The 18,078-nt window shown below is 44.3% G+C and overlaps 1 protein-coding gene across 3 annotated transcripts in view; it reads left to right on the plus strand.

Annotated features, from left to right (window-relative positions):
* The first annotated feature begins 1,791 nt into the window (after nucleotides 1-1,791).
* Kras (KRAS proto-oncogene, GTPase) overlaps nucleotides 1,792-18,078 on the plus strand; it is a 31,295-nt gene continuing 15,008 nt past the window's right edge. The window contains exons 1-3 of one of the 3 annotated variants that reach the window (XM_074075842.1): nucleotides 1,792-1,948; nucleotides 5,199-5,320; nucleotides 17,042-17,220. In XM_074075842.1, the coding sequence (XP_073931943.1) occupies nucleotides 5,210-5,320; nucleotides 17,042-17,220 (290 nt within the window). In that variant the 5' untranslated portion in view covers nucleotides 1,792-1,948; nucleotides 5,199-5,209. The remainder of the gene's footprint in view (nucleotides 1,949-5,198; nucleotides 5,321-17,041; nucleotides 17,221-18,078) is intronic. The other 2 variants (XM_074075841.1, XM_020164719.2) reach the window with 2 other exon arrangements.

Below are 18,078 nucleotides of genomic sequence, written 5' to 3' on the forward strand. Positions count from 1 at the left end.
CCAGGCGCCAGGCAGGCAGCAGGTGCACATCCCAGAGGAAGCAGCCTACTTGGCGTTTTCAAGTGGCAGTTACAAACCAGTGTGTATGTACAGAAGCCAGGAAGAAAGACCTTTCAGAGGCCAGGAGGACTATGAGGACAACTGTGCTTTTATGTTAAGTGGCAGGGGACAGTGGGGAGTTTGGGAGCAGGTGACAGAGTGAACCTAATTCTAGCCAGTTTTTATTCTCTCTAAATTTCTTTATTTATGAAGGAGAATTACCCTAAATCAGGCTGTTGCGATAATTAAATGAGACAGGTGTGAAACATTTAGCAGAAACTTGACAAAGCAGGCACACGAATTTCTCCCGTCTGCTTGCTCTCCTCTGCCTCCCACCAGGTGCCAGGAGAGGGCGGCTGGCAGCCCCAAGGGAGCTAAAAAGGAAAGGGTGACTGGTTACAAAGCCTTGTCTAGCTGACACACCAGCAGGTATGGGACCCGGCTGCAAGAGGTCCCCCTGGCTCGCGCGAGGATGCCAGGTCCCCAGGCCTGGGACTGCAGCCGGTTTAATCGCTATGGTCAATGTCTTAACAGCGCTGCCTGATTGTGCTTACTCTAAGCCATGTGTGAACGGCCACGGGTCTGCAATGCCAAGGGCACTTCCACTAAAGCAGTCTGCTTCCGCCTGGCTTTGGAGCACCCGGTGCGTGCGACGTCGCTGTTCACAGCAAAAGCCAGGCGAGGAGCGGGACTGCGGTCGCTTCTGAAGGGCCCGGGCGGGTTCGCAGCCCGCACAAGCGGTCAGGGCCGGGGAGGACGGGCGGACACCGAGCGGCCGGCGTCGCTTCCCGGGCAGCAGACGGCAGTGGGCGACCATGCACAAGCAGGCGACCTCGCGGGGTGCGGGGTTCGCAAGGCCCCTCCGTGTAGGGCAGCCACGGCGGGGCGCGGGCGGCTCGGCTTGCCCGGGAGCAGCGCAGCCCCGCGGGGGCCGAAAGGGACAGCAGCCCTCCACACCCTGGCCGCCGCCACCCACTCGCAACCCTTGGCCAACGCCGCCGCTCCGCCCTCCTGAGACCCTCAGCCAACGCTCCCGCCCCTTCACACCGGCACAGCCCCTCCCCCTCTGCCACCGCCCTCCCCCGTCCCGCCCCCGCCAGCCCTATCCATGACCCTTGGGCCACCGCCCCGCCCCTCCAGGACCCTCCTCCGACCCCTCCGAAGCAGCCCCTCCCCCACCCTTCCGTCGCCGCCCCGCCCCTCCCCTCCCCTCCCCTCCGCTCCTCCGCGCCTGCAAGCCCTCTCCCTCCCTGTCCGCAGCCGCCCCACCTCTTCGCGACTGCAAGCCCCTTCCCCATCCCTCCGCAGGCTCCCCTCCCCAGGCACCGCAAGCCCCATCCCCGACACTCGGCCGTCGCCCCGCCCCTTTCTGCCCTCTCCCGCCGACCAGGCTCCTCCCCGTCCACAGAGGCCCCTCCTACTCCTCCGGCCTGGACCCGCCCCTCCCCGTCGCCCCTCCCCTTGGGGGCAGGCCCCGCCCCCGCCCCCGCCCCTGCCGGCTCGACAGGCTCCGGCTCTGCGCCCAGCGCCGCGGCAGCCGCGGTTTGCTCGCCCGCCACGCCTCGCCCCGCCGCTGTCCCCGCCGGCCCAGCCCCTCGTTCTCCCGGCCGAGCTCCCCGCCTCTTCCCTCACTCTCCGCCCCACCCCCCCGCCGCTCCTCCCGCGCGCGTCGGGAGCGGAGTCGAGCGCGGAACGCTTCGATCGCCCTGCCCTCTGCGGCCGCCCGGCCCCGACTCATCGGTGCACTCGGAGCTCGACTTCCCTAGGCGGCGGCCGCGGCGGCGGAGGCAGCGGCGGCGGCTCGGCCCGGAGTCCCGGCCCCCGCCATTTCGGACCGGGAGCGAGCGCGGCGCGGCACCGAAGGCAGCGGCGGGGGCCCGAGGCTCGCGGCTCCCAGGTGCGGAGAGAGGTAGGGCGCGGCCGTCTCCTGGGCCTCGCCGCCGGCGTCCGGGTGGGGCTGGGGCGAGTGAATGAATCGGGGCGCGGGCCCGCCGGGAGGGCGGCCGGGCGGGGGCGCCGCTTCCTGGGCCCGGGGCCGCCTTCCTTACCCCGGGCCGCGGCCCAGCGCTCGCCTGCCGGTCGCACCCGCTCTTTCGCCTTGTCGCCCTGTCGCTGCGGCCCGGTGCCCCGCACCCCGCCCGCCCCGCCGCACCCGGCATCTCCGGCCCGAGCGGAAACTTGTCCCCGCGCGGTCTGCGGACCGCGGCCGGTCCCGGGTGCGGGGCGTGTGGAGCTGGCTCTGGGGGGAGGGCTCTCCAAGTGCTGGGGGACCACTATTGTGCTGAGAAAAAGGCGACTGCCGCCCGCTCCCCGCCGCTCCCCTCCCCCATGTGCTGCTGTGACATTGCTGCGGCCACAAAGGAGGAGGTGGAGGTAGGGGTGGCAGGCGGTGGAAGAACAGGTGGCCAACACCCTACACGTAAAGCCGGTGATCTGCATGAAAGAAAAGTTAATCCCACAAGGTCTGCTTTGCCTTGTCAAGTTCAAGTACACGAGAAAATCCCACAGCAGAAGCGGTCATTTTCCTTGACAGTTGGGTGCTGATAGCAGGAGCTGAAACAGTGTTGAAATTTGAATTTGCCTTCCCTTGTTCTTCCTCCCCTCCTCTGTATTACCTCCGTCCTGGCAGATGTGTGACCGGTCCCCTTTCAACTGACTTAAAAGGGGACTCAGTAGTAACATTGGACCATAACCATGTGAAGTACAAGGCCTGCGTGTTACAGCTCAGGTCCTAAGCCAGCCGTGTCAAAAACTTGGTGTCATTGAAGAAAGAAGTTGAAAACGGAAAGGTGTTTTATAATTGTTACACAGTGTACAAGTTATGTTTGTAACAATGCGGAAGATCATCTACAAAATTATAAAGGGAAAAAGTCGGCTTGTAATAATCATCTCAGAATTAACCAAGTGACTGATGTCACTGTTAAGTGACTAAGGGACAAAATGCTGACTCCCGTATGTGACAGAAAGTAGATATCAGGTACGCTTAGTATCAGTATGCTTACTCTGAGGCTAGCCATCCACAAGCATTCTGGATTTTAAGAGATTGTAGGTAGTAATTCAGTTTTGTGACAAAAGTGAACTTTTTGTCTTAATACTGTTGGGGGCTAGTCCTGGTTACATCCCTTGCTACCTTTCCTAACTTTGATTGAGGGGACCCTTTGTGGCCTGTGATCTTTGAATGAGATTCTTTGGAACCCATTTCCTTCCAGTGGATTTAAATATTACTTGCTTATAAAAACCTGGCTCAAGGATTTTTTTTTTCCAGCAACAGCTTCTGCATAAACAAGTGGAAGATCCATGTCTCTGATCAGCTAATCTATAGTCCATTATCCATCCACAGTATATCTCAAATTAGCAAATTTTACCCTCCTAAAAATTGTTGAGGGTCTCGAAATTCTTCGGTGTGTTTGGGGACTTATATTTGCCATGTTAGAAAAAACAATTTTAAAATGCTGTCGATGTAGAAGTAGAAACAATATGGCCATTACTCAGTAACAGGAGTAAACTTTTAAAATGAAAAACAAGTATTTTGTAAAGCACACTGAAAAATTTAAAGCATGGTGTTGCTTCACACATTAGCAAGTCTGATAATTGCGTTCCTTAATAGGAGACATGTGTCTTCTCATATCTGCATCTCATATCTCCATGTGCAGCCTGTGGTCACAGTCTGGAAAACCCACTGGGCGCTTGTGAGACAATGGTAGTGAAAATGCTCTGTAACATCTTAGTGTAATCAGGAAAATGGTTTTCACCTCTTGCCCCAATTCACGGGTTCCTGAATTGCTCTTCTAGACTCCAAACTGTTTTGGAGGTGAGCAGAGGACACATTTTGATGTGGTTCTGCTTTCTATCCCATATGCCATGACTACATTTAGAGAGGAGGAGGGGCAAGCAGGGCCAGAGGTGTTTGATGGCTATGTACACAGCCTGGACCAGCAGCAAGTAGGGCTAGGCGGGCAGAGCAGAGCAGAGCAGGAGCTGGACTGTGTGGGGCTGGCCCACGAGTTCCTAGACTGGTGCTCTTTGTAGGGGCTCAGGAATACTGTGAGGAGCTTTGTGTCTTGGTAAAACAAATTCCTTTTTTTCTCCCTCTTGGCTCCTGTTAGAATAATTCTTGTTCTTCAGTACAGAAGAGGCTACATGTATTTAGTGTTTATTTGCAGTATATTTACATTGATTGGGAAGTAGTTATCTTACAATAAATAATTGTGAATTTCCTGTCATTCTTTTTGCTTTTCATCCCTTATTTGTAATAATAGGTTACGTGAGGGAAGGGAGATAAAATTAAACATAACTCATTTTATTTCAAAAAGTTCGTAATAGCTGACTAGAAAATATCAGATGTTTTCTGTCAGGTGACTGTCAGTGTACAAATTGTCACTATTTCTTGCACCTGTTAACAGGTAATGTGCTAGAAGCACAGTAAAGTCACATGGAGAAAGAGCCACTTCTGTCTGTAGAATGAATAGTGTTTGTATCTGAATTTACTTGTATCTTTTTTGTACAGAAGGCTGGTTTTCAGCACTAATGTAGGGTTATGTATTGATTATCAGATCACCTGTCATCAAATACTGTTCTTTACCTGCTTTACTGTCTACATTTTGGTTTCCCATGACACAGTCCAGATTTGATACTAGGTTCCTGTCTAACTCTTGCTGTCTATCCAGGAGAACTACTCTGATGTTTTAAAACGTTTTCTATAGCTGTTGGCTTCAACAAAGACACTCTTAGAATATCTACTACTACCTCTTGGTGGCCAGATCACCTAGGAGTACTGCAAGGGTAGGGTGGGGACTGCTGTCACCAAATTTGTGTGGGTGTGTCTACAGGGTGTACAGCACTGAGTGAGACACTTGTGCTGAGTGAGGAAGTCATGAGCTGTGCAGAATAGCAGTCTGGCTTCTGAGATAGAACAACCTGAATATAAGATAAAAAATTTGGCTGTGCTATATGCCTTTATCTTAAATGCTGTCAAAGGAATTTGTAAATGAAGTACACTCACTTCTGTAGTCAGTAGAGGTTTTCATCATTGAACTTCAAAATACCTTATACTTTTTCACTTAAAGGTGAGTTTGTGTTCAAAGGTATTGATAGAATGTTTGAACCTCATGTGTGATACATGTTCTAATTTAGTCACATTTTCATGTTTTTATTATAAGGCCTGCTGAAAATGACTGAATATAAACTTGTGGTAGTTGGAGCTGGTGGCGTAGGCAAGAGTGCCTTGACGATACAGCTAATTCAGAACCACTTTGTGGATGAGTACGACCCTACGATAGAGGTAAATCTTGCTTTAATATGTACATATTGCTGCTTGTTGCAGGGCCATCCTTTGTACAAAAAAGATTTCTCTGATCACTTGGGAGTACTTATTAGAAGATAATCATACTGAAAGCTGCTTGAGAGATGTGAAATGCCTCTGGGTTCCAGCCTCTAACTGAAGTGATGCGTACCTTCAGAATGGGAGCCCTGCTTCTCTCTGGAGTGTACCAAGGCCCATGACATGGCATATGTGTGTGCTTTGCTTAGAAGTATATGTCAGGATTTTGTGAGAGGGTGAAAGTGTGAATTTGCATTTTATCTGTATCTGAAAGTCATTCTTTTGAATGTAGCATTTATTTTTATGGGTTTCCTATATATTGATTTGACAAGTAGAAGTATGAATTGTACTGGTGAAATGTATGCCCTTTGATGGTTGAATTTTTTATACTTAGTACAACGTAATTAGTATGCTTTTTTGTGATTATTTTTAGACTTTGTTAGTTTCATGAAAATTTACCAAAGTAAAGGCCAGCAGCAAAACGCTTGAATAGAGGTCAGGAGGAGATCAGCTAGCATGTTATTGCTTTCTGTCAGCTCTAGACTCAGATATCCCAAGTACTGAGGGTCTGTTTCATCTCACAGATCTGGAGGAGGGGATGTCCCATAACTGCCTTTGGTAACTCATTTTCAGAAGTATTTTCTGCGTAATCTAAGTCTTATGTTTCACCTCTAGTGGAGGTGAAATACGTACATCCCCCCATCTTTGAAAGAGCCTTATGTGTCAGGTTATTTCTGAGGCATCTCTACCTCAGGTTCAGCAGTCCAGATCCCTGGGGCATTTTCAAATGTACCAGTTTTCTTTAAGTCCCAAACTGTGGACTCTAGAACAGGTCAAATGGCCAGCGAAGGTCTGTGGTATGTAGTGTCCTAAAGAGACACTTTGCACTGAGTGGCTCTGAGGACTTTGGTGAGCCTAGGCCAATGTTGATGCAATATAGAGCTTTAAGGATTGGTTAGATAACTTCATAAGGAAGTGTCAACAAAAAAGGAAGAAAAAATATTTATTTGCAGAGATTTGCTTTAGACATAAAGGTGACTTTTACTTGACTTCCAAGTTTAAGAATTTACATCAGTAAAGGGAGAAAATCTAATTTAAGGGGACCTCCTGTGTAACAGTCTGTCTGTTTGCTTCTACATCACTTCAGTGCTTCCTGTAGCTTTCTTTTTTCTTTGAGAAGATTGAGAAGCTTACCTGTTTCGATCTATATTCCAAATCCAGGGTTACTTGGTGTACTCTTCCAATTAAATCAGATATAAAAGGAAGCTTTATAGGACACAGGTTAAGCATGGAGCTTTCCTGGGATTTAGAAGAAGATTGTAGCAGAACTGCCCTCTGTCTTCCCTGCAAATCTGAGAAATGCCATCATGCTGTTTCCTATCAGAAGTCGTGAGTGCTGTATGAATGCATGCGGCATGAGGTCACGAATGCACAAAGGTGATTCAGAATTGTTAGGTAGCTGATCTGTTACTTGTGGGGAAGGTAGAAAAGTTTAGACTGAAACACATAACTGATGTTGATTTCTCCAAGCCAGAAGACTTGACTGTGGGCAGCATTGATTGCCTGTGAACTTTGAAACTGACATTCCCTCATTTATTCAGCCACCCGGGGAAAGGTATCTGAGATTAGCATTTATCTCCCCATTTGCAGTGAGGCCTAGGGAACTGACTACAAGGTCTTGGTGTAGCTCAACTCTAGGAAAGGCAGGAGATTCAACTTTGTGGTTGAGTAGGGAGAATTGGTTGAAGGGATGCTGAGTCCCTGTAACTGTAAGAACTGAAGGTAGGAGACTTTGCTCCTGTCGGGTTTGATTAGAGACCAGTGAGAGCTGGAGGAAGTTAGACACGGCCTGGACCTTGTCACGTGAAGTTCCCATTCGCTTCCCATTCGCTTTCCTGCATTCAACAATACAAGTTTTCAAAAAGTCAACCACGTAATACCTTTCATTTGGTGATTTGAGAGAATTATGCTATGAGGTAGACAAGAAAGGGTGCTCATTCTTTTGTTGTTGTTTTATGAATAAACATGGTCTATTTGAGAGGTTTTTAACTCACGTAAGGATACTTAGGTAGTAAGTGGTAGGATTTGAATTTAAATTTTCTGAAAACCAAGTGGAGTTTCCACTTGTATCTTGTGTAACTTCTTAAAAGCGAAAAAATGTGCTGTCTTTCCAAGTAGATGCTCAATAATATGGACCAGTTCAGATTTATCAATATGCCAGACTCTGAATTTACCCTTCTAATGATGACTTACTGCAGATAGACAACACAGAATTAAACAGCTGCGCACAATGTGTTTATATTTGAAGCTAGGTACAAGGTGATCACCTTGATTTCTATTTTGAAAGATTTTATTTTTGTTTTTTATGAAGTCCACCAAAAAATTTCAAAGCAAAAACGAGGCAGGTTGCATGGCTCACGCCTGTAATCTTACAAGTGTAACCCTCATCGATCATGAGGCTTGATCTTGGAGGCCAGCCCAGATAAAAAGTTAGCAAGACCCAGCTCAAGCGATAGCTAGGCATGGTGGTGTGTACCTGTTATCCCAAGAAAGCCTGAATAATAGGATCACAGTGTAGGCTGGTCTGAGTAAAAATGCAGGACCTTATTTCAAAAGTTTCCTAAAAGCAAAAAGAGCTAGAGTGTGACTCAAGTGGTAGAGTTAGAGCGACACCTGACTTTAGCCCCAGTACCACCAAAAAAAGAATGGAGAATGAGTAAAATTACCTTGTTAGCTGGCCACATCATTAAAATCTCAGAGCAAGTCCCTAAACACAATACTTGGCTAGAAATACCTGCTTTGATAGTTTAGAGGTCACTTATATCAAAACATAGTCCCTAAAATATTTTTTTCCCAAGATAATATTTGATGGAAGGAAAGCATCATGTTTTTTAAAAATAGGTAGTTATAGAGAGCAGTTGATCATTTAGTAAATATGCATTGTCTCCTGCATACAATAGGCTATTAAAAATAAATACAGCAAGAAGAACTTTTCCTCAGGCTCCAGTTCTTTGACATCTGCATATCTTCGTTAATGTCATTTATAATCCAGTGCAAATATTATGTCCTTTGATGGAACAGTGTCCTGATACACAGTAAGGAAGAGTGACTTCATAACTAGATTGATTTAGTTCATCCTTTTTTTTTTTTTTTTAACCATACTGGGATTTGAACCCAAGGCCTCATGCTTGGTAGGCAGATGCTCTACCACTTGAGCCACTCCACCAGCCCTTTAGTCCACCTTCTGTGCTTGAGCTATGGATATCTATTTGCCGAGGTTTATTAGGTTCTCTAGTTCTTTTATTTGTCCATCTTAATTATAGAATTCATTTTACTTGTAGAATAAAGTATTTGGATTATAATAGAGAAAAATTATAATCTTAATTATATTAATAATATTAAATCAATATAGAAGAGTGATATAGAAAAAGCTTTATATAGTATTGTCAGGTGCTGTTTCTGATTTTATATGTATTATCAGTAGTTACCAATTAGGGGTGGGCCAGTGTCTGCTCTTCAGGAGCAACAGTCAGCAACATCTCGAAACATTTTTTATTATCACAATTTGGTGAGGGATGGCTTCTGCTGGCATCTGTAAGGTAGAGGTCAAGGATGCTATTAAACTTCCTACAGCAAAAAATTATCTGGTCCAAAATATTGACAGTACTGGAATTGAAACCATGATGTGTGTTACATATCTTTTTTTTTTAATTCATTTATTCGTATGTGCATACATTGTTTGGACTTTTAAATTGTCAGATTTTAAATTGCAGGTTCATGCCCCGAGGGTAGATTTTGTTAGTTTTACAAAAGACTCTTTTGTAAGTTAATATCCATGATATTAGCTTACTCTTGATATTCTGTTAAAACATTCTGTTTTCAAAATAAGATACAAACGGCAGTTTTGTAAGTGCAGTTCTCAGCAAGGCTGTGGCAGCTCTCTGCCCTTTTGTGAGTGCCCTCTACTGGTAACTTACTTGCTTTTATAATAGTAACAATAGTAAGTTTGGCTATGTTCTATTTTTTAACCTGTACTTGTATTCTCTGGTTATATCAGTTTGTAAATAACATCTTTATTTAGGAGTCTTACGTAATCGATATAAAAAAAATTAAAATAGCCGTTTTACTCTACAAATACTGTAACTCTACAGTTTTACTCTACATATACTCTACAAAGATTACTGTGTGTAAACTGAGTAGGCCTAACTCCTTGCAGAAGTGGGTGAGTCTACTAAGATAGGGCAGAGTGCAGAGCCCAGGGAGGCTCACTGGTGACGCTGGTTGAGCCCTGTTCTCAGCGAGACTGGAGCTTGTCTGTGTGTGCTCTGTAGCTCCTTCTTGGGATTTAAAGCCTTGTGCCAGGTGATAGGCCTGTGCACTGAGGCAGAGTGATGCTCACCTTGTGTGGGTCTGTGGGTTGTGGAGGGTCATGGAGCAGCTGACTTTTAGGTCAAATGCAGGCCCTACATCTAGGTTAATTTACGAGTAAGTGTTTACTTAGTAATAGTAATGTCAAAGTGTATGGGACATGCACTCTACCTGAAATTTTTTTATAAATACAAAGCTTTAAAAGCAGGTACCTAAAAGCTAAGATTCTGATTTTAAGGCTGCATGTCCTCCTAAGTCAGAAGAAGTGATCTGGTGCCTGCTTTGTCCCATACAGTTCTGGGGTATGGAGGAGAATGGACTAGATCACACCTTCACAAGCCCCATCTTAAATGCGCTTGGCAGAGCACTGCCTGAGTCAGTGACCCTGGGATTTAGGCTTCAAGAAAGCATGAGGTTCCTGCATTTCTGACCTTTAGTGTCTCATAGTGTCTAGACTTGTGGGACATTTATATTATTGTAATCTTCATGTGATAGAATTAGTAGGACTACTGGTCTCACTGTGTACTTCCACCTCATCAAAGGCTGCTTACACTACAGTGGCAGAGTGGAGTAGTTTCAACAGAAAAACCCTAAAATATGTACCATGGGCCTTTACAGAAAAGCTTTGCCAAACCTATTTTAACAGTAGTTCCTTATAAAATTTTAACACAGTGGTGAAATTTAGGAAATTCAACCCTGTTATAATACTTTACCTGGTACATAGTTCTGTATACAGATTTTGTTATTTCTCCTAAAAATGGTCTGCAAGCAGTTACTTTCTTTTCTGGTCCAGGATTAAAAAAATGAGTTGTTATGCCTCAAAGTGTCTTAATCTAGACCAGCCTCAGCTTTCTTCCTGTCTTGACAGTGGCACTTTTTAGGGATCTAGCCAGCTGTTCGTGGTGTTCTGTAGTAGAGGTGCAGGTCAGGCAGCCTGGGCAGGAATGTTCCTAAGTGCACAGTCTCTGGAGCCCATGGTGCCTGTGCACTGTTGGTGGGGACACTGATTGCTGGTCGTGGTGATGGACGCTGTCAGATTTTTCTCTGCAGGTGTTTCTTGATCTCTTCATACACAGTGAAGACTGGGAGGCGGTGTCTGCCAGGTCACCTGGTCTCCAGTGTATTTGCAGCAGGAGGACTCAGCATCCACTGAAAATTCTTCCTGAAAGAATTGGTTGCCCTTTTTGGAGCTGGTTATTTTGGTTAAAGGGTTTTGCTTTTTGCTCAGGCTGGCCTGGACCTTGATCCTCCTATTTTAATCTTCCCATTGTAGCTGGGATGAAAGGTATATACCACCATGCCCAGCTTTTTTCTGTTGAGATGGGGTCTCACAAAATTTGCCCTGGGCTGACCTTCAGTGAGATCCTCCTGATCTCAGCCTTCTGAGTAGCTAGGATGACAGCTGTGAGCCACCAGCGCTCAGCTTCATGGACTTCTTTTTATTCAGTGTGTTGAAGTCTGTTGCCATAATTGCTGGTTTGGATGCTCAGATTTGTTTTTGTTGTGGCCAGTGGTACATCTGCATTATTTCAGTGCATTCAGGCTTAGAAAGAGGGCAGTGTGAAACAATCTAACAATATTTAATACTTTAGTACCCTCTCTTCAGAGTTATTCACTTCTTCCCCATCCCCTGAAACACCACAGAGAAAGAAGAGAGACTCAGTCTATTTGTAGAGGAGTGGTACTCAACACAACATGCTGTCACCCTGCAGCGTCCCAGGTTCTCCTGTTCTTCTGTCCCTACCCTGGGCCCAGCCATCTGCTCAAGGAACCCTAGCTTTTTTTAGTGGTATTTAGAAGTCAAGATCTGGACGGTAGGCGTGTTTGTTGCTGCTGGGATGTCACTGCTCTTTTCAACGTAGAGAGCTGGGAAATAAATGTTCTTTAAAAAACACAAATTCACTGTTCTTCACTTCCCTCCATATCTTCTTTCCCCACAGTAAGAGCCTTGCTTCTACAAGGTGTGAATTTAAATGTTAAACTGTACCCAGCTATGAAATAAAAATGACAATGACAACCTTCACCTTAGTCTTCCAGGATTATCTACGTGATGCAGGCTGAGGGAATTGACATTAGCTTCCTGAATTGTAGACTTAAATAAGATTCAATATTTTTCTCTCTTGACGAAAGTGGGATCCTTTCTTATTTTCAGAGTGTTCTTAAAACATTTAAGAGAAGAATGAGCTATCTAGGTGTATAAAAATTAAGATGTCTTCAACAAAGATATAAGACCAATGAAAATTCTGTCACATGCCGGGAAGCTGTTTACATAGGAATTGGAAAAAAACATCCAAATATGAGCTAAAAATACAGACTCCCTATGTGCAAAAACCCCCAACTCAACAACAAATGACCTAAACATAGAAAAAGACGCTTAATACAAGTTCAAACAAAAAGTACCGTTTTATACTTTTAATAGTAGCTAAGATTAGGGAGTATACATAACTGCTGGGTGAGAGAAATGTGGTGGAAGCAAACTTTCACTAGCTTTCTGCTACCACTTGGAAACTGTGTATCAAATTTAAGCTGTGTCCTTGGGCCAGGTAATTGTACTTCTCACAGGTTGTACTGTGGACCTAGCTGATAGCTGGTGAGAGTGTGCACAGGAGTGTTTATCGTGGCATTGTTCATCAAAGTAGAAATCCTCATAACTGGCCCAGGAACTTGGCCAGCTCCGTTGTGTTTTGAAGCATGTGACTAGCTTTGTAAAAAATTACCCCAGCTGCGGATGTCCAGTGACTTTTTAAGAAGTCAATATTGTTTCTGCACAGTTCCTACGAGCCGGTGGCCTATCCCCTACTTTTTTGGCTTGTGGCAGCATGTACAGTGTAATGTATGAAAGAATACAGGTGACTTTTTTATAGCACTTTTCATTGTATAAAGGGATTTTTCAGGGTCTTTAATCCATGGATACTAGTCCTGGCTGCATAGTCCATTTTTACAGTTGAAAAAACACTGGCTTGCTTGGAGTAGGTGTGATGCAAGGATTGTCCAAGTCTACCACAGCGAGTAGAGCTCTGCAGCTGTCCACCGATCACAGACTCTGGGTCTGTCTCTAGCTGGGGTGAGTACCGAGGTCTGTGTGTTCATCATTCTTCCTGCAGGATAGCACACGTCAGAGGGAACTCAGATTGTACACATCTTCTCCTCTGCACTTCCAATCTGATCCCATCTCGAAAAATTGAGATGTACTCATGTAGCACAAAAGTCACCCTTTGAAGTGTACAGTTGAGCAGTGTTTAGTATATTCACAAAGTTGTACAACAGGTGGTCTATCTAATGTCAGAACCTTTTCATCACTCTAAAGGGGAAGCCCCATACCTATTTAGCAGTCACTCCCCAGTCCTTTCACCCTCTAGCTCCTGGCAGCAACTGCCTGCTTTCTTGTCTCTGTATGTGGTGTATTCTGAATATTTTGTGGTAGTGCCATCATGCAGTGTGTGGCCTTTGTGTCTGGCTTTCATATTTTCAAGTTCATCCTTATTCCTTTTTATGGCAGAATGATACTCCATCGTAGATACCCTGTATTTTACTTATCCATTCGTCAGTTGATGGGCATTTGGCTTATTTCCTCTTTGTGGCTGCTTTGAATGATGCTGCTATAAATGTTCACATGCAGGTGTCCATGTGACCATGTATTTGCACTTTTGGTGGTATTTATCTAGAGGTCGATTCTGGCTGCTAGCATAGCAGCTAGGCAGTAGAAGACTACAAAGCAGCAAGAGAACTCTAAGCAGCGCAGTGATTCAGAAGCGTCTCTACCCCAGGACTCTGGGGCGTGGAACATGGTGTGATTAGCAGTAGAAGCCAGGGGAGGAGCTTGATTGAGCTCAGCTCACACTCCATCAAGTGCTGTGGTGAGGCAGGGTCTGGGACAGCCAAGATGTCTTCTCTCTTCCCATAATTTGTCACAATGGTGCTAACACTCACCATGGTGACTCTGATTCTCCTTTGTTACGTAGAAACCATGGCGATTATTGTTTAGGAGGAGCATCACAGTTCCTTCCTTGTGTGTACAGCCCTCAGTGAGCTTGTGCTGCTTGTCCTCTTTCACTCCTGGCCATCACATTTAATCCTGAGCTTCATTGCCCATAGACTTGGATGTTTTTCATGTTTTCTTTGCTCCTGCCTGCACGGGCTTTTCCACCTGTGTTTTTTTTGAGTTCATGTGAGCAAGTTGATCTCTCCTGAGATTGTTAACATTTATTTCAGCCTACTTAAATTATTTGTGTACATTCATTTCTCTTTAACTAGACCTAGGTCCTTCAGAAACTGTATACACGTTGAGCTGGGCATAGTGGCACACACCTATAACTGTAGTGCTCAGGAAGCTGAGGCAGGAGAATTGTGAATTTGAGGCCAGTCTGTGGTACACAGTGACAGACTGTATCCCCATACCCTTCCCCGCCCTCCCCCCCCAAAAAAACCCCAAAACCAAAACATAAAAATATAGGAAAGAAGGAAATTTCTTTCTTTCAGAGCATTTCTGATTTTGGATTAAGGATGCTTAACATACAATGCTTAGTACAGGATGTGACACTTAGGCTTTCAGTACCTATTCCTGTGATGTAGCAGAGAGTGAGGTAGGTGGGTGGGTGGGAATGAATTCACCTACTTCTATACGACAAATTCCTTATTTGCTCCTAAATCTTTTCTGTGATTGTCTAACCTGCCAGGCTGTTGTTCATGATTTTAGTTGACACTGAGAATGGGCTACACAACTTTGATGACTTAATAACCACAGGTGTGGAACACATCCTTCTCTAGTGGATTTAAGTAATCTTTCAGAAGGGTCATGTAAAGTTGTTCCAGCACTAGGAAGTAAAAGTTAAGGTTCTCATTTTCCCTCAAGGTGTCAGTAAGCAGTATAAAGTACTGTAGTACTTAACACAGTAAGAAAGGTGCCAGCAGTTTCCAAAGACATTTCCAACATTTTGTCAGTCTTGTTCATATCAACAAGAGCGTCTGAAGGAACTGTGGGCTTGAAGGTGGCCCTTAAGGGAGATGTGCTTGTGACGTATCAGTGAGGGCTCAGTGAGTAAGATACTATGGATAGCAATACCATATTTCTTTAGGTGCTTTTGTTTACTTTTGCATGTCTTTCCACATCAGGGTTACTGTCTGTGTTGGAAAACCAAGTCGAGTATGTTAAAAGCCAAATAACTTAATAATATTGTAAGTTACCAAAGAAAACGGCAAACTGTTGGTCTGATAGATGAGTTTATCTTCCCTTCACTGATTTGGCCTTAGCTTTCAAATTCTTCCTCATGGGTCAGCAGATGAGCTTCTGTTCTTTAATGGGGAAACACTTTTTTAAAAAAAATTTGCAAGTCAAGCCTGGTGTCAGTGACTTCTAACTACTTGGGAGGCTGAGATTGGGGGTGGTGTTAGAGGACTTAATCAAGTGACACGACCTAAGAACAGTCACCTACTGTTAGGTAATAATATGTCAAAGAGTAGCAGCAGATTGCCTTAGACAAAGTAGTTGCCATGAACAACTGTAGGATTGGGTGTTAGATGCCCGGATTGCAGCTATATCCTGAAGATCTGTATAGGATTGTGGGTCTTATGCAGTGCCCATGTAAGTTTCCTTTTTAAGATATTTTAGGGTGCTGTGTTAAGTATATTGCTATTACAACTGTCACTTAAAAAAGTAAAGCGTATTTCTGTAGCATCATTTACCATTATTGTGTCAAAGCTATGAACATTGCATTGCTTTGGTAAATACTGTAACTGCTTTCTAGAAGAATTTGCCTGCTCACTGTCTCACCAGAGATGGTTCATTACATCTTCAGTTCACTCTTGCAAACAAAGTACATTTCATGTAGAAGTTTTACACCTTTAGTAGATTAAAAAAAAAAATGGCACTTTGGCTAGGAGCAAGGGAGATACATTGAGTAACTTATTCTCTTCATCTATTATTTTATTGACTTTAGTGACCTTTTTTTGGTTTCCTAAGGATATTAGTAACATATGTACCTGATCTAAAAATTTATTTTATTTAAAACTGTGGCAATAATACTAATTTAAAATGCTCCATCAATATCTAGTTTCATTGTAGAATCTGCACTTTAGATTGATTGGGCTGATAACGCATACTTTCACAGAATGGTGATTGTTCTTATGTGTGAAGGGAATAAATGGTAGGTGCTGAGAATACTTTTCATTTGTGAAAGATTTCTGTAAAGTGCCAAATGAGTCCTTGTCATATCATCTCTGCTTTTGTTTGTTTCACAACCATGTAGAAATGTAAGAACCATCCTTACCTGTTGGGCCTTACACAATCAGTAGGTGAGATGTGGCCTGGGGGCAGTTGCAGCCTTTCTCAGACCTAGTTCCTCCTGGAAGGTGCTGGTTCATGGGTAGCCTATTGTACCTCCTGAAGTTGGAACAAAGCCTGTAGTGTTTATGGATCGATTTTGCTTTCCTCTTTTCTGCTTTTTGTAGACTTTGGCTCTGTCATGTTCCTTAAGTCGCACTGCCTTTTACAGAGTCTAGTGCTGATGTTACTTGTGAGGATAAGGGTGCAGTTAGAGTGGACTTTGGGAGGATCCATGCTTTTGCCTAAACCTGTTATTTCCAGTCAGCAGCACTGTTGATGAGTATTTCAAACTAACCCAATGTAGCTCTGAATTCTGCTGTCAGTATTTCTAGAATCTGAAAGGGATGAGAAAGGAAAGAGACTGCTGTCCAGTTCCTGGGTCCATTATACCAAGAACACTCCCTTATGACATCTTATGAAATATGTGTAGAAACTGCTAACATTCCACATTCCATACTTGTAACAGTACTTGAAAATTTTGTAAGTAGGACATCATGTGTATTCTACAGCCGTGCCTTACTTATTAAGTAGGCTTGTATAGGTTGTGTGGCTCCAGAAACCATAGTGTTTAACTTTATTGCTGTGGAGATTTTAGATTTGAAGACTAAGGGAACTATTAGCTGTAAGAATGGGAGGTGATAGCAATAGGTAAGGAACAGTTTTGTGCCCTGAGCCACACCTATGTAATGGGTTGACTGCAATATGCTATACTTATAACTTACAGTTCTTTGAAGTAGTTAATTCAGTGAATGGACTAAAATACTAAAATTGTGAACCAACTGCTAGGTGGTGCTTCATGGTTTGTGTTTGCATTTTCCTAATGATACCTGGTCTTCTCAGGTGCTCACTGGCCATTTGTCTGTCTTTGGAGAAATATCCTGTCAAGTTCTTTGTGGGTTTTGAATGGGGTTGCTTGTATGTGTTGGTTAGTTGTGTGTAACACCTTTAAAAGGTGCACCATAATAATCTAGACTGTGTTTGTCCCTTCTCAGGACTCCTACAGGAAACAAGTAGTCATTGATGGAGAGACCTGTCTCTTGGACATTCTCGACACAGCAGGTCAAGAGGAGTACAGTGCGATGAGGGACCAGTACATGAGGACTGGGGAGGGCTTTCTCTGTGTGTTTGCCATAAATAACACTAAGTCATTTGAAGACATTCACCATTATAGGTGGGTTTAAGTTGAATGTAAATACATGGGGATAGAGAAGTGATTGTAGCATTCATTTATTGATTCTTTGTCATGTTCCATGCCTGTATGATGTGATTTCCCCCAAGTTTAGAGTCCGTTACGTCTTAATACTGGGAATTGGTACCATGTCAAGGGACTTTGAATAGAGTGGCCAGTGTCACCACGTCAGTGTCGTTCATACAGAGGTCAACATCTTCCTGATCGGTGCCTTCTTTTCAGAGAAAGTAGGCGTCCCCTGCTGATGCTTGGGTTCACCTATTCTCAGTGTGGTCTGAAAATACTGAAGGGAAAATCCAGAAACAAACAAGTCTTAAGTTTTACATAGCTTTTATTATAATAGATTGTTGTAATTGTTCTATTAGTAAATCTCTTGCTGTGCCTAATTTATAAATTAGACTTTGTGGTGGGTATGTATGGATATGTGTGGGAGAAAACAGTGCACACGGGGTTTGATATATCTGCAGTTTCAAGCATTCATGGGGTCTTGGAATGTGTCCCATGGGTGGGGGATCTACTGAGATCTGAAAGATCCATCGATGGTGTTAATTCATGTTTGGATAAAATACTTTTAATCACATGCACACATGTCTCGAAGATGACTGTTGCTAAGTCAAGCACAGCACTTTGAGTTTCTGGTTCTGTATTCTATCATTGTTACCTACCTGCATGTGAACCCTTGAGATTGTAGTTTTACTTCCACAGGTGTTTCATCTTTTAAGAGATATGTAATGTATCTGTTTTAGCGGGAGGAAAATATAACTAGAAGAAGCAGCAGCCAGAAAAATTCAGTAGGATGGACATTAGGAATTATACGTAAAAAATCCTCATCCAGTCAGA

Source organism: Castor canadensis, chromosome 6 (genome assembly GCF_047511655.1).
Source record: "Castor canadensis chromosome 6, mCasCan1.hap1v2, whole genome shotgun sequence".
Taxonomy (NCBI): Eukaryota; Metazoa; Chordata; class Mammalia; order Rodentia; family Castoridae; genus Castor; species Castor canadensis.